The sequence below is a fragment of the Lolium rigidum genome, chromosome 6 (genome assembly GCF_022539505.1).
Source record: "Lolium rigidum isolate FL_2022 chromosome 6, APGP_CSIRO_Lrig_0.1, whole genome shotgun sequence".
NCBI lineage: Eukaryota > Viridiplantae > Streptophyta > Magnoliopsida > Poales > Poaceae > Lolium > Lolium rigidum.
The window spans coordinates 67136119-67152006 of record NC_061513.1 but is presented as its reverse complement, the minus strand read 5'-3'; the positions used below and the strand labels follow the sequence as shown (position 1 = coordinate 67152006).

The 15888-nt window shown below is 41.4% G+C and overlaps 1 protein-coding gene across 2 annotated transcripts; it reads right to left on the bottom strand.

The window, feature by feature from the left end:
• Positions 1 to 2141: 2141 nt before the first annotated feature.
• Positions 2142 to 15888, bottom strand: LOC124668407 (5'-3' exoribonuclease 3-like). Of its 2 annotated transcripts, none has more exons than XM_047205554.1 (23): positions 15795 to 15888; positions 9532 to 9634; positions 8852 to 8928; positions 8538 to 8729; positions 8234 to 8353; positions 8077 to 8139; positions 7714 to 7860; positions 7466 to 7630; positions 7203 to 7280; positions 6996 to 7082; positions 6185 to 6454; positions 6000 to 6095; positions 5178 to 5273; positions 4938 to 5008; positions 4673 to 4801; positions 4518 to 4594; positions 4391 to 4431; positions 4244 to 4318; positions 3994 to 4151; positions 3673 to 3777; positions 3519 to 3594; positions 3313 to 3416; positions 2142 to 3233 (listed from the first exon to the last, which is right to left on the bottom strand). In XM_047205554.1, the coding sequence occupies exons 1-23, from the start codon at positions 15834 to 15836 to the stop codon at positions 2603 to 2605; spliced, it is 3003 nt and encodes a 1000-aa protein (XP_047061510.1). In that variant the 5' UTR covers positions 15837 to 15888; the 3' UTR covers positions 2142 to 2602. The 2 variants fall into 2 exon arrangements, with proteins under 2 accessions (XP_047061510.1, XP_047061509.1); XM_047205553.1 differs by lacking the exon at positions 15795 to 15888 and adding an exon at positions 10006 to 10278.

Below are 15888 nucleotides of genomic sequence, written 5' to 3'. Positions count from 1 at the left end.
CTCGCGCCGGTTTGTTAAGCGCACGGGACCGCTTGCGCAAGCGACCCGGTGAAAGCCGGACGAACCGCGGTTTAAGCTGGCGGTTTCGGGAGAAAAACCGGCATTTCAGATCGCCGGTCCGACCGTGCAAGTAATACTTCGAGAAAAATTTAATGCAGAAGGTAGGAATCGACCCTGAGACCTACGCGTTACCAGACAACAAACATCATAAGGCGCCAACAGAACAGTCTTTCCTCTAAACACCCAAGGACCTCCCTCCATCACTTTTTCCCAATCGCCCAAGTACGCAAACTGGAATATGAAGCGATTCTCTTCTATGACTCTAATCTTAACATCCTTCGCCAGATCCCACGCAGACCTCATGTTCTTGAAGAACCAGTAATGGCTGAACTCCGTATCAGTATCATAGTTTTAAAAACCGGACCGGACCGCCGGTTGAACCGGGAAAAACCAGAACCAGGGCCTGCGCTGGTTTGTTAAGCGCACAGGACCGCTTGCGCAAGCGACCCGGTGAAAACCGGACGAACCGCGGTTTAACTGGCGGTTTCAGGAGAAAAACCGGCATTTCAGATCGCCGGTCCGACCGTGCAAGTAATACTTCGAGAAAAATTTAATGCAGAAGGTAGGAATCGACCCTGAGACCTACGCGTTACCAGACAACAAACCAGTTGAGCTATACTCTCTTGTCTTACAAATAAGACATAAGACTGTTTTATACGTTAACCAGGCGATATGCCTTTGCTGTTTGCAATTTTCCGCTCCATGACGTACATGATACATAGCAGCGCTTGAACATTATAAGGCCATCATTCGCAGCTTTTGCTGAATGCAAAAAATGAAATACATACCTGTGTTAGCTACTTTTCTGTTTTGGACACGACAAACTTGGCAACTACTTTGTGAATTGATATGCCAAATTGCAAGTCTAATATATGTTTTCATACATAATTATTTATTTGTTGCAGTATTTATAAGTAAAAATATACTACTCTATATTTTAAAAAAGCAGACACTGAACCGATGAACCAGTGGTTCGACCAGTAAAAACCTAAACCAATACCTTCACCGGTTCGGTCGCCGGTCCGGTTTTTAAAACTATGATCAGTATGAACTCTACCCACCACCATCCATATGTTATCAACCTGGGATTGTTCAATCTCCTCTTCAAAAACAACGTCATCCAGGTCCGTCTCCGAGATCCCCAGGGAGGCCATCATTGCCTCCACATCCTCATGATTGGCGACCTCCTTAGTTGCTGATCCCTCAGCCGGAGACGCTCCCGAGCTTCCATCCATCGTTCAGATCGGAAAAAACGAAACCCTCGACGAGACAAATTTCCCAAGGGAACTAGGCTGCGGAAGAGCACAAAAGCTCCTCGTAGATCAGCCCCAGATACACCAGGCGACCAGCTCATGAAGGGATCGGAAGAGATTTGCTCTACAACTCCGTCGCCGGCGAGAGCAGGAAAACCCTAACGTGAGGGGACCCAGATCCCCTAGTCCCTTGGGTGACATAATTAATTTGAGGCGGATCTGATATATCACCACTCCTTAAAGGTCATGAGTAGATCATGACATATCAAAAGGCCAAATATTCTATAGGGAAGTCATATGGGCCAGATGCTTTGTTACGTTCCATATAAACAGCCCATATTTTATCTCTTTCTGAAGTAAAAAAAAACTTGAACTAAAATTTCTCTATCAACATTTTGTTTATATAAAATTATAGCATAAGCAAGGACGGCTGTAACAAGAGGATTGGAGTGGATTTAAATGGATTTTGTGACTTAATCCACTCCCAATCCCCTTCAATGCCTCCGAAACTGAAAGCCAATAGAACTCGAGAGAAGTACTCTCACCTTCCTACCGGTATTGCCACCCTCTAAAATAAAATTGCATCTCATCATCTATACAGATCTGCTTTAAATTAGCTTGCAATTGATCCCTGATTCGTGCGATCTGCACTGCTGCCCCGTGATTACACAGAACAACTCCTCTTTCTGGTGGCTGGGAGGATAAACCAATGAAACTGCAAGTTCTTGAGTACAGTACATTATGGCAGATGGCACAATCATTATAACATAGCATAATGACACGTATTTGAACTTGTCTAAAGTACCAGTTTACAAGTGAAAAATCACACAAAGAAAGAACTTGTGTATCGATCTAATTATCCATCATCAAAATTGAATGAATCCAGATACATAAATTATCTCTACAATACAAAACTTGTTGGACATCTTCCCAATCGCACTGGGAACTTATATATAATGTTCTGCTTAAACGGCTACAAATGAAAGAACAGAAATAAGACAACAATTGCTAGTATACAACACTTGTCCCTTGGAATTTTCGCTGCCACGGCCAAGAAACTTGATGATCACCAGATTTTGCAAATATATTGTCTAATCAACTTTCTGGTGGTCTGGCAATAACGGTAGTTACAACATTTCTCCATGGGTACCTTTTATGCCAAAACCAAGAAGCTTCAAGATCACCAGACTTTGCAAATGATGTGTCTATTCCTATACCTGATGTAAGCCAAGTAAGTTCTAGTAAGTAGTAACAGCAAAACCAGGGCTAGAACCAAAGAGGACACGGGCCTAGTAGCGGCCCTGACCTGGTGGTCTCCTGTTTGAAGTCCTATCTAAGGTGCCATAGCGGTTTTGTGATTGATGTGGTCGTGAATTAGGCCTTGCAGGAGGTGCCCCACCCCCTGAATAGGAACTATGAGGTTGTTGCTGCTGCCACTGCTGGGCCCCTGCATATGGTGCAGGCTGGTAGGCACCACTATACCCCCCAGTGTGAGATGGGGGTTGCCCATAACGTCCAAAACCCGATGATGGAGGAGCGGGATGTGATGAGTATGAGTGGCTACTACTCTGATGGTGTCCAGATTGATGCCGACCCACTCCTCTCGAATCATTGTGGCTATCTCTTGCATAAGATTGGTGTCTTCCACGATTATCTCTTGTATACTGATGACCTGATGGCGGTGCATAAGGTGGTCCATGACCATTTGGTATATCGCTAGGAACATGCCAACCAGGACGTCCAGCAGGCTGCTCCATCCTTGGTGGCATTCCGTTTGGATAATGCATACCATTCATTATAGTTTGATACGGCCTAGCCGGAGCATACTGCCCACCGCCGCGAACATTCAAGCTGTTCACAACTAGTCGGTGGGCAGCTTCCCCAAGTTGGCGGCCATGTATCGCTCCTGCAGGGTTTGGCCTGAGCCATTTCACAAGTAGGTAAGGATTTGCAATGTGGAAGCAACGATTCACAGATTAAGGCGAAGAGCTCATACTACCTGCTACTGTAATCAGAATGCCTTCTGTTATTAGCATAAGCCCTCCTGCCACTGTCTTCATGCCACAGAACAGGTGGTGGTTTCAGATCACCAGCTTCAACAATCTTCAGAGTAGATTAAACAATAAGCCTGTTAGCCATAAGCGCATCCCCAGGTGAAATGATATACTAGTGTTGCTGCTACAACAAAATCATACTGTACTGTACCTTCTTGGGTATGATAACACCAACAGGTGGGCGTGCTATGTGCTTGTGAGGATCTGGAAGCTTGTAAATTGTAGATCTAGCGAAGGCAAATGTCATAATTTTGAACGGAAGTGCCACTATATTAACTAATAATACAGAAAAAGAATGAACTTACATCACTTGATTGTCCATAATATCTTCTAGTCCATCCACAGGAGACCTGAAGATAGGCGGGCTTGGATCCCCACCACAAAGTGAGATGTAACCATTCATTCCTCCGCTGCACAACATAAGCAAGAACAGCGCATATAAAGGACACGTTTTTGTTATATTAGAATATGGCAGTCTACTCATGTTTTCACTTTACCCAAAGGCCTGAACAAACAGCGTGTTCAGTATATCATGTAGAAGGCCAATAAGTGCTAATATAACTGTACACTTAAGCAAACAAAGAACGAATCTACAAACAATCAAGAATCCTTGTAGGGCGAGCTACCTAGCAGAAGGATCGAGCTGTTCTTTAATTTCATTTCGCTCATTATCAGATAGATGTCCAAATTTACTGCTGAGAGAGTAGATATAGGGCGAAATCGGATGGGAGCCATTCACAAAAAGCATATTGTACATTGTACTGTTTCGCCTTGCTTCTTCAGGCTACACAAATGATGAGGAAAATGGTTAACATAGAACAAGGTCGTCTCCTCCATATCATAAACATAATACACACATCAGAAACTGTTTCATACCGTCAAAGTATGTTCAACTTTTTTAATCTCAGCCAGCAACCTAGCTTCATCAATAAAGGGCAGTTTCGCTATCCCCTGTGAAGTACAGATTTTCTTTAAATATGGCAGAATCTGATATACAAATTATGCTCACGAAGATCAACATACCTGCCAAGAAAACCTTTTTCCATTCATATCGACCTCAAAATCTGCAGAGTACAAGGTGAAGACAGATTATAATTGGCGTAAGGTTATAGGAGAATCTGATGAATCCATGATTGTAAAATCAGCATACCAATCGGATAGAAATCAATTATAGGCGAACTTGGATCACTCATCAATTGCCGATACTGTAGAGGGAGTGCATGCGAGCTGAAATATCATTTAAAAACTTATCAAATAATCCATCGCATTAAGGAATAAGATCGAAGAAATGCAATATATATTCACCTCGCTGCTGGAAAAACTCCCATAAGCTGATCAAATGGTTTGAACGGTGACCCGAGTTCGAAAGTTATATCAAGCTGGCCTAGTCCTTTTAAATCCGAAGCAAAGGGGGCATAGTGGTAAGGGTAAAACCTACATATCGTAAGGAGCAATTAGAAATAAACAGGTATTGGTGGGATGGATGGAGAATGATACAAGGATTATCAACAATTGTGCTACAAATAGAACTGTGTAACATCATATATTTGGCCAATTACAACAAGCTTACCATGTCCATGAGCAGACACCTTCGTAATAGTAGTGCATTACCCAACACAAACCTTCAGTATATTTGAGAACCTAAAGGAGCATAAAGCACATCATAGGAGAAAATAACACAATTGGGAAAAAATGATCATGTGACATTTTTTATCAAAGTTGGCACGAATAAAGCAATAATGGCAACAGTCATGGTGTCACTAATTAATCATGAATATGGTAAATTAATAGGCAGTTCCAAGATACTTACAACATCTCTACGTATTTCTTCAATCTGCTCAGGTGTTCTTGCCCCAAACTTATTTTCATAGTACCTTTCCCTCCATCCAGGTTCTCCAAGCTTTACCTGAATATTAACAAACAAGGTTATCAGTTATCACTTACATTTTTTAACCAATAAACTATACAGAAAAAATAGAGCTTCATTAGGTCAAAAAATGGAGGTATATATTCAATTCCTCTAGTCCCAAATATCTTCCTTAACTTGCAACACTAAAAGGGCACCCGCCCCAAAAAGGTCCTAATCCCTGAGCACTTATATTTAAGATCCAAAATATAAAATGTGCTTTCAATAAACATATAGATTCAAATATATTCAATGACTTGGTGTCACATGAAGTGGTGAGTAAACGTCTGAAGACAAAGGATAGGGCAGTCACCCTGATCTATCCACCTGAAGAACAAGATCCTGAGAACTTGGAACATATTAATTATTCCATTGCTTAAGGACAATGTGTTAAGTGTGGCATTCCCTTTCAAGGGACAACTTACATAGCCCCTAATGCAACTAGTGATTATTAACTTATATAATCATACTCTAAAAGGAATGTAATTTAATCCTATCTTATCTCTAGGAAATATTTAACTTGTATAATCATTACTCTACCAGGAATGTAGTTTTATCTTATCTTATCGCTAAAGGAAGGAATATTAAGCCGATGAGCAACAGTGATCAGTGGTTCAACAAATCCAACATTAGAATATGCCAGAGCACTGTTGAACTTACAACCACAGAACCAATACAGCAACAGCACAAGATTTGCACACAGATAACCAAAGATATATGACATACATTGTCCTCCTCTTGATTTTCAGAATTAAGAAGATCTGATTTCTCACGAAGTGCATCTTTTAGCATCGACTTCAAATCTTCTTTGTTTTCACGTTCCTGTGGAAGTTACAGCAAGGTTCAGATGAAACCATAAAAATATCTTTGAACAAATACAAAATCTTCCCAAACAAGATCAAATGAAGTACCTGTGCTTCAAGGCCAATTTCAGCTTCAACAACAGCAGCAGAAAGGCTGGAACCTGACGTTGAAACACGTGCTTTCTTATCTCGGCTGCCCTTTTCGGTACTATCTTTACGAGAGCCATTCTGTTCGTAGGGTGCAGCTACAGACCCAGAGGCAAGGCGAGACCCTTGGAAACGTGCAACAGGCACAATAAGATCACTCCTGACATGGGGATCCAGATCATCACCTCGCTTTGCTTGGGCCTTGTCACGTTTTGCTCTTTCCGCTTGACGCTACACAGGACAGAATCGTTGTAAATGTAAACTTTGAGTGAAAAATCCAACTACTCTTTCTAACATTTCCAACACTAGATCATCAAATGTATAGAAGTAGGTCAAGAAACATTTGCATTCAAGAGTTCCAGACTTGTATTGTCTAGTTCCATGAGCTTTACACAGTTACACTAAATGCAAATTTCATGATAGTATATTCAATTACAATGCTAAATATGGATAGAACACCACTAAATGGGAACATATTTTTCTTATTCCATAAAATTTCATAGAGTTCATAATATTCACAATGCATGAAGAGCACCTCAAAACATTCGAGCTTAAATAAAAAATAAACACTAAACTACAGAAGCAGATATCAAACAATACAAGTAAATAGGGAAAAAACGAGGAACACAATTGTAGAAAGAGGTTACCAACATGAGAAAACATGCAAGATCACCCAGAGAAGAAATGTCATATTGGCATAATGCTCTTCGCAATTACATATGCCAGGTATAACTGAAGTTAAGAGTAAAATCAAGCTGGCCATCATTGTTACCTTGTGAATTTGAGTTCTTTTCTGAAATATTCTATCCTCGAACGCACCAACTGCCTGAATGAAGTGTTCAACTCTATTCAGATCCGGCTACAACAATAAAGAAAGAACCATGTTATTGCTGAAATAACCATATGTCATCTGAAATCAAGTAAATATCTGAAGACGAAACCACATGGATCAGCTCCTGTACAAATAAAATTTAAATACCGTGCAAGCATCAGTTAAATAGCCACCCATTGAAGGAAATTCCTTCTTGTATACAGCCATTAGCAAATTAATAGCTCCCTACAGACAAATAAGAAAGTTAACACTGTGACAACAATTTAAGAGAGTGATCTACAAGCAGAAAACGGAAACTTGTCGAACTTTTTAAGAATAAAACACAGCTCCACTCTAGTAACTAGTAACACTACATAACTTGTTAGCTGCTAGCTTCATACTAAGATTGAACTACAAAATAGGAAACGAACCTCACGGATCTCTAGTGTTGGCATGTGTGGAAGAAAATCATTGCCAACAAAAAAGCACATGAAGATGAAATCATCAATGATACGTTCAAGATCGATCTCAAAAGGTGGATTTGGCATTTTGAACTCGTATTCTATGTATTCCCGTAGGGTCCATATATTCAAGAACTGTGAAGACACAAAAGTGAGGTAAGTCCACTGAAAAAATCTATTGCATACAAGTTGCACCAATAGAAACTGATCATCATTACCTGGTAAGGTTTCTTTGGTACAATTTCATCACCCTTCTCATCGTACTCCCCAGCTTTCCGTTTTGCCTTTCCTTCACATTTTGCCGCTAGATGTCCAACTTGGCCACATATGAAGCATTTATCCTGCTGTCCAGGTGTAAAAACCACCTGCAAACACAAAGTGCATGCAAATAAGCTTTCATGCCATAAAGTCAAACAAGATGATCAAGAAAAAAAATACTCTGAAAGAAAGTTACAATTCATAAATTTCACAAGGTAGAAAAAAAGCAACACAGACAACAGGAAAATATATAAACAAATTCACTTTTTCTTAGCACAAGGCAATGAAGTGTAAATTTGAAGCATTTGAGAAAGGAAGAGAACCTCTCTCAGTATGGAGAAGTGTACTTCATGTGTTGCTAAAGCTAACATGATAAGATCTGCATCCTGTATTTAAGAGAATAAGTTATACATTAGCAAGACAACTAACATATAAAATAGTGTCGAACAAGAAATAAAGCATTAATCATAAAGAACTTACCAGGCCATACAGACAATGTCTGGTATTCGGGTTAAATCCAGGGAGATTCCTTTGGCCACGAATATAGGACATAACTTTGTGTTCCCCTTCACCAGGAACATTGGCATCAGAAAGAATAACCTTCAGAAGATTTTAATCAGAACATATATTGTCTATACATACTTTCCCAGTACCAACCTAAAACGTTTCTAAACCATAAGGAAACGTGACTAAAACATGCTAACAAAAGATAATGCCCAGTAGCAAGTCAAGTCATCAAACAGGCACCCAGTAGAAAGCCGAATTATCAAAATGCCATGCTTACTTTAATCTGTTTCCACCCAGGATCATAATTCAATCTGAGATGGATGTAGTACTGCAAAGCAACTGATAGAACAGCCATAAACTCTGTCCCTGGAGTAATAATATTAGAGTCACAGGTTTGCGATTGATTTTTTGGAGGAAGTTTTCTGCCTTCCCTCTCAAACTCTTCACGCAATTTTTCTTCTTCAGCAGCCTGGAGATATGGCAACAGTGACCAGTGAGTGCAATCACAGATGGTTGCAAATACCTACATAACAACAATAGATACAGCTCTACAGTTATATACTGAGTATAAGAGGCCACTAGAACACTCACCGCATCAGCTGCATCTTTTGCAGCTCTGAATCGCCTCGAGCGCTGCTGGTTCATCTTAGCGCGAGGAGCCACACCATCTGTAAAGAATTGTAGGATATAATACAAAATGGATAAAATTGTGTTTAACATAACTGCATGACAGGGAAGCTTAACAAGTAGATGAATTATGGCACCATTGTTCATACATGGGCCTATTCATTCTAAAGGAAGGCTATGACTACCATGAGAGTGTCAGCACCAGGACAAACTACTCCCTCCTTCCCAAAACTATAAAGCATGTCAAAGTTGTACAAGTTTGACCAAGTTCATACTTAAAATATCGATATATATAATGTCAAACAAATACACTACAAAAACATGATTGATGGTGTATCTACTGATATTAATTTGTTCTGCTCTAGATGTTGTTATTTCTTCTACAAACTTTGCCAGCTTAAAAATGTTTTGCTTAGGATTATATGCATTATGTTTTTGGAAGGAGTATCATGTGAGCATATACATAGTTGCATTACGATGAGATGTTTTTCATCCATGATAGTACCTAACAAGCGACAGAGTTAAGTATAGTGAGCACTCATAATTTCTACCATATGAACTCCATCAGTTCAAGCAACATTAGAACAGGCAAAGGGAGAAGAACATCAAGAGGATTCCCTCCGTAACAGAGACGAAGTGCGTACCAATGGCCATGTACATGAGCTTGCGAGGGCGAACCATGATAAAGAGCCGATCTATGTAATCAAATATGCACTGGAAGACCTCGGCAAATGTTGTTGGCGAGGGCTGCGGCAGAAAATACAATAGCGGAGAGAATCAGAGTCAACACAGAAGTTGATAGTAATTGAGAAAAACGTAAAACGTTCGTAAAACGTTCTTATTAAGGGGAAATAAAATGCTTAATATGGTTTGGGGGACAATTTATAAGCTCGATTTTAATTACAAAGAGTCGTTCCCCAACGCTTAATAAAACCAATTTTTCTTCTCCAAGCCAAATCTGTTCTCCACGCTAGCTCCTCATACACGAATCAATCATCCAAGCACAAATATATCAAGTACCTACGCAGCCACAACCAAACACATCCAGCCTTCGTGCCCAACACATCTCGAGATTGAGCGGGGAAAGAGGGAGAGCAAGCGAGCGTGGGGGTACGTACCCTGTCCTCGGGGTGGAAGCACGGGTGGATAATCCCGTTCATGTCGAGGTAGAGGTTGTCGTACTCGAGGCCGTTGGGGTTGGGCTTGGAGGTGTCGACGGGCACCTTGACGCCCTCGATCTCGACGGGCTCCTCCTCCACCACGTCCACCACCAGCATCGGGTACTTCTCCGCCAGCCAGCGGTAGAACGATGGGACACCCATCTCCGCCGCCGCAGCCGCCGGCGAGAAGGGGAGCTCGCCGCAACCCTAACCCTATTATTAAGCGAACGGAGGCAGAGGACGAGGGGGAGTGAGGCGCGAAACCCTAAAAAAAGGAGGCACGCGGCCGGGCCGGGATGGTAGGTATATGCCCTTTCGGGTTCGGGGCGTGGAAATATCTCGTTCTCGTGTGGGGAACGAGGAGAGGCGGTATTGCTCTTTTGCGCTATGCGGAGAGAACTTATCCGGAGTTGACTCTGATGTGAGCGGGCCCTTCGCGGCAGAACTGGGACGGGGAAAGTAAGCCCCAGGACGGAAAGCCCAGGATGGGTCGTCCTGGCCTGACGCTGATGGGCCTCGTGGAAATGTCCAGGCTACTATTGAGAACCAATGGACAAACTCTTAAAAAAAAATAACAAGAAGTGCATCCATAAACTTGTCCTCTACATGCAATTTCATACACAAACTTGCAAAATGAGGTCCGGAGGTGCCTATACTTGATTTCGCTAAAAAAAAGGTGCATATACTTGAGTCGGATTGGTTTTGCTCCATTTGGCCTCTGGAGGCGACACGGGCGGTGGGATGTTGTAGGTTAGGCACATGCATGTGTCGGTTAATTTTGCTAATACCCCCTACTGCCCTTGGAAATTTAAGGAAGTAGGTAAAGAGAAATTATACCAACTCAACATGAGTCTATGCTACACCTAGGGCCGGCGGCAGCGAAATGGTGCGGCGGGGGTCTTCGACAACAGACGTATGGGTACATTAAGTCTGCCTAAGGAATGGATTAGCGTTGCTTATATGTGGGGCTCGACAACTCCAGGACCTCCACACGGCGGCGGACCTCGCTGACGGCTCCATTCAGAGCGGTTGGAGTTGCACCTGCCGTGGGCAACGGCAGCGCGCACACAGGGCCGGTCCTGAGATTTCGGGGGCCTGGGGCGAAGCAATATTTTGGGCCCCTTAATATTATTATTATAAGTATTTAAAGTAAATCCAAACATATTTATAACCGATAATATGTAGATATTAATTTCAGTTATCAATAAATATTATTGTGATTTGATCAACTCACATTTCTTTTAAACTATCGATATCATCACTATTTCATGCCAGCACGCACCAATGACGATGAAGTCTGTGATGACGCATGTGATATGATGAGTTGATATTTTTACTTGTTCTAAAAAGTGGGAAAATCTAATTATCTATCTTATCCTTCTTCGTTTCAGGCCCTATAAAATAAAAACAATATTTATATAAAATAAATTTTAGATCACATAATTTATGCATATTGTGTTAAATACTTGCTCTAATATCATTTTGACTTCTTTAAAACTGTATTCAGTGTAGTGTGGTCTCCTCTTGGCGACTTGGCCTCTCGCTTCTCTCGTTGTGGCCGAGGGTCGGTGATTGGCAGTCTTCAGTTCTTGTCCACGAAACAGCTGAATTGTGTCATGCACTGTTTCCAGTAGATGAAGAATTAACTCCTTATTTGGCCAGGGCCTTTTGCAGTTGTGTCTTCTTTCCCAACTATACAAATCGATGATGAAGAATAAAAAAGCATACGACATTTTTTAGTAGGAAAATGAGATTCGGCTATGTGTTTGCATTACTTTTTTTATTTTTTTAGCTGAGCGTCTTTGCATTTCATGGATTGTTTTTTCTTGTTGAGATAAACATTCCCTGAATTAGTAGTCTTGCAAGTTGCAACCACGTCCAGCACATGACATTGGGCCCCATCGCACCTAAGGATGTGTTTGGTTTGTGGGCATGAAAAAGTGGCTATGGGTACCCCCAACCACGTGGCTAGGGTTAACCACTTTTTATGTTTGGTTGAGTTGGTTGGGAAAGTGGTTAACCACAACCATATTTGTGTTTGGTTTCGGGTGTGAAACATGGCTGGGGTGATATGATCACCTCTTATTTAAGATGGTGAGAATACCTCATAATCTTCTCATAATACTAGATGGTACCCAGCGCGTTGCTTGCTTGGATATTGTAATCTTTCTTAACTAAATTCACCTTGCTAAGTTAAAATATATTGGCTACAAAAAAGGATTTACAAATCTTTTATGTGCAAGTTATTCCTCAAATGTGTCAAAATAAATGATGGATCTATCAGGAATCTTTTATTTGATAGGAAAATATTGATAAATAAAACATGAGACTAACACTATGTGAAATATAGTACTCACATTTTGCATACTTGTCAATCTCATATTGTATTAGGAGTAATAAAAAGGAACGCTTCGTTTTTATTTGATTGGAATATATTTTGTGACAAAATGTTACGGATAGAAAGGAACTATTCCTTAGAATTCTCCCCCAGCATTGCCAAACATGAGATTGAGTTCAAAACTCGTCTCACACGATGAGATTGAGTTCGATCTGGTCGCCGCCACGAAGAACTTCGTGATAGGGGAGGGGGAGGTGAGCAAGGAGAAAACGTTTCGCGGGTTACTCCGGTGGCTTGCCCACGGGTGGTTAGCCTCAGCCACGCACTTTTACGGTGGTTGGCCTCAACCACCTTTTGAGGAAAATTTGGCTACCCTCAACCACCCTACACCACTAACCAAACAGGTGCTAGCCACATAAAAGATGACTACCCATAGCCACTTGAGGGATAGCCACCCAACCAAACACATCCTAAACCTTCCTAGCTAACAACGGAGGAAAAATACAATAACCAACGGAAGAAGGCCCAAACTGAGAAAATGAAAAAGGGCCCAAGCTGAGAATAACGCTTCATACACAACACTTCTTGTCTTCGTCTTTCTCCCAACCGTAAGAGAAAAGAAAGTAGGGATAATGGCGCAAGCATGAGTTCTACTACCGGTCTACCGCGCGCCTCCGCTAGTTGGAACTTGGGGCCCCCTAGGTCTCGGGGGCCCAGGGCGGCCGCCTGCCTGCCCCTCCTCAGGGCTGGCCCTGCGCGCACAAGCTGCAGCATAGGACCTCGTCCACGTCGAGCTCTTGTCCGGAGTTGCAACCGACGACGCGCAAGGGTAGGACGACATGGGCATCACTAGTAGAAAAATGGCCTTTGGTCGCGGTTGGCAACTGCCATTAGTCGCGGTTGCGCAACCGCGACCAATTAAGCGCGACTAAAGCCCCCCCTCTTTAGTCGCGGTTGCTTACGAACCGCGACTAAAGGTCCATCCACGTGGGCGCCTAGCGTGCGCCTGGGCGAAGCACATTTAGTCGCGGGTTGCCTCCCGAACCGCGACTAAAGGCTATTTTTTTAATTTTATTTTAATTTGTTTGGGTTTTTAATTGTTTTTCACTCCGTTTTTTTTTCTATTTTTTTTTAGAATTTCTATTATTTCAGTTATTTGCAGTCTCTATCTCTAACTACACTTATCTCTAATCAAATTACTTACTCGTGGTCAAACTTCCCGCTCGGTCACCCATCCTCCCACTACTTCACCTCTAGCACGCTTAACTTCCGAGTTCCACTCCGTCCCACATCCAAGTGCTACGCGCGCATGTATGTGATACTAGTATCATATCAATCCTATTAACATGTTGGTCGATGTCACATTTTTTTATTGTTTGAATTTCAAATAATTTTTTTCATAAACAAAAATAATGATGTAATAATAATCGTGAATAAATAAATAAACATTAATTTTCTATTTTTATTATTTTTAATTTTTTTAATTTTTTAAATATTTTTTTTTTGCCAAACCTAAAAATTTGAAAATCTAAAAATTGGGTAAAAGTAATAGTAATCTTTATGCTGGATGCAATTATTAATTTTATTTTTTTGAAAATTTTAAAAATATAAAATCCATAATTTATAGCAAAAACTAAAATCTTCCTGCTTTCGTATTTCCATTTGGAATTTTGAGAATCTAAAAATTGGCTAACCGGGTAAACCCGGGTGAATTCGGATGTAACTTTTTCCCAGGATTTTTTTGATATATTATACGTTTTTTTCCGACATCCTATGCAAAAGTTATTGCGGTTTTACCATTTTTTAAACTTTTTTTTGCAAAAAAGTGAAATTTCGAATTTCTTAATTTCTCCGAATAGTAGGTTGCATAACATACAAGAATCTGAAAACAATTTTTTTTTGAATTTTCTATCATTTTCTTTTGTATTTTACAAACCAAAAAAAGGCGATCCACGGGGGGGGGGGTGCAGGGGTGCGTGGGAGTAAAAAACTCGGAGAAACCTTTAGTCGCGGTTGGGGACACCAACCGCGACTAAAGGGGTATCCTTTAGTCGCGGTTGGTGTCCCCAACCGCGACTAAAGGTTTTTCCGCCGGTTGCATCCCTCCATGCCCCTTTAGTCCCGGTTGGTGTTACGAACCGCGACTAAAGGGGTACCCTTTCGTCGCGGTTGGAGCATTAGTCGCGGGTCGCCTCCCGAACCGCGACTAAAGCCCCCTTTAGTCGCGGTTCGAATAGTTCCGGGACTAATGGGGCTGGACGGAAGCCCTTTTTTCTACTAGTGCATGCCCAACCCCGACCACGACGACGCACAGCAAAATGTCATTTTCCCTCTCTTAATTTGTATGTTGCAACAATCCAATGATTCGTCGTCTCATGTCCATGGGCTGGATTTGGTTTTTTTCATGTGCTTGTGCTTTAGTACTAGTCCTCCCCGTGCGTTGAGCCTAAGTTGTTTTGATTGCAATCGTTGTTTGCTTGTGATTCAGCCATACATATAGATTTGTAGGTTACATGTTTGCTGATTACATGGATAAACAAACCAATTCAATCCTTTATTGTTTACTGATTTAGCTAGTCCCGAATCAAAGAATATCAGGACAAGGCAGTATCACTATTTCCAGATGTATAAACACTTTGGGACTTGATTTCACACATCACTGTTAATATAAAGTATATTCTGATTGCTTTTCTTTCCCGTACAGTTCACGGTGTCGGATTGCATTTGGAGAGCGTGGTTATATCCCATAAGTGGGTTATTGGAGGTAGAGCTAGTCTAAATTTTTCGTAGAGCAAGTCTGGATATTGTTAGGAAGTCAAAATATTGGTGTCTGCTAGCATCGTGATTAGCTGAATTGTTGTAGCGGTATGGCATTGTTCTTACTTCTTAGTTTATCTCTTAGCTGAATTGTTAGAGATTAGAACATGTACAAGTGTGTGCTCTTGAAAAAAAAAACATTTACAAGTGTGCAATTCTGAATTCTTAGTGTTGACAATGTACTGTCTCAACTAGGAGTAGTAACTCCCTGGCACCCTTACAATGTGCTGTCTCAGCCTGTTTGTAGTGTTGAAAATGTACCGTCTCAACTACTAACTCTCTGTAGTAACTCAGTTCAGTTCAGCATTGCGGTATTTGATAAAAGAGCAAATAAACCTGATGCTAAACTAGTCTGATATGAAATTCATTTGCCGATATGCTCTATTCTAGGGTGATATGAAAATTTGCAGTAAACTGTACCCAATTGTCGTACAAGTGTGATCAAAATTTGAAGAAGGAAGTAGTATCTACGCAGCTTCACCATCCCCCACCCAAACAGCCCGAGACTTGGAGCCCAATGAAAATCAACATATCTCGAGATCGAAGTGGCATATAGAGAGAGAGAGAGAGAGCGCAAAGCGAGCGGGCGTACCCTGTCCTCCGGGTGGAAGCATGGGTGAATAATATTGTTCATGTCGAGGTAGAGGTTGTCGTACTCGAGGCTGTTGGGGTTGGGGTTGGAGGTG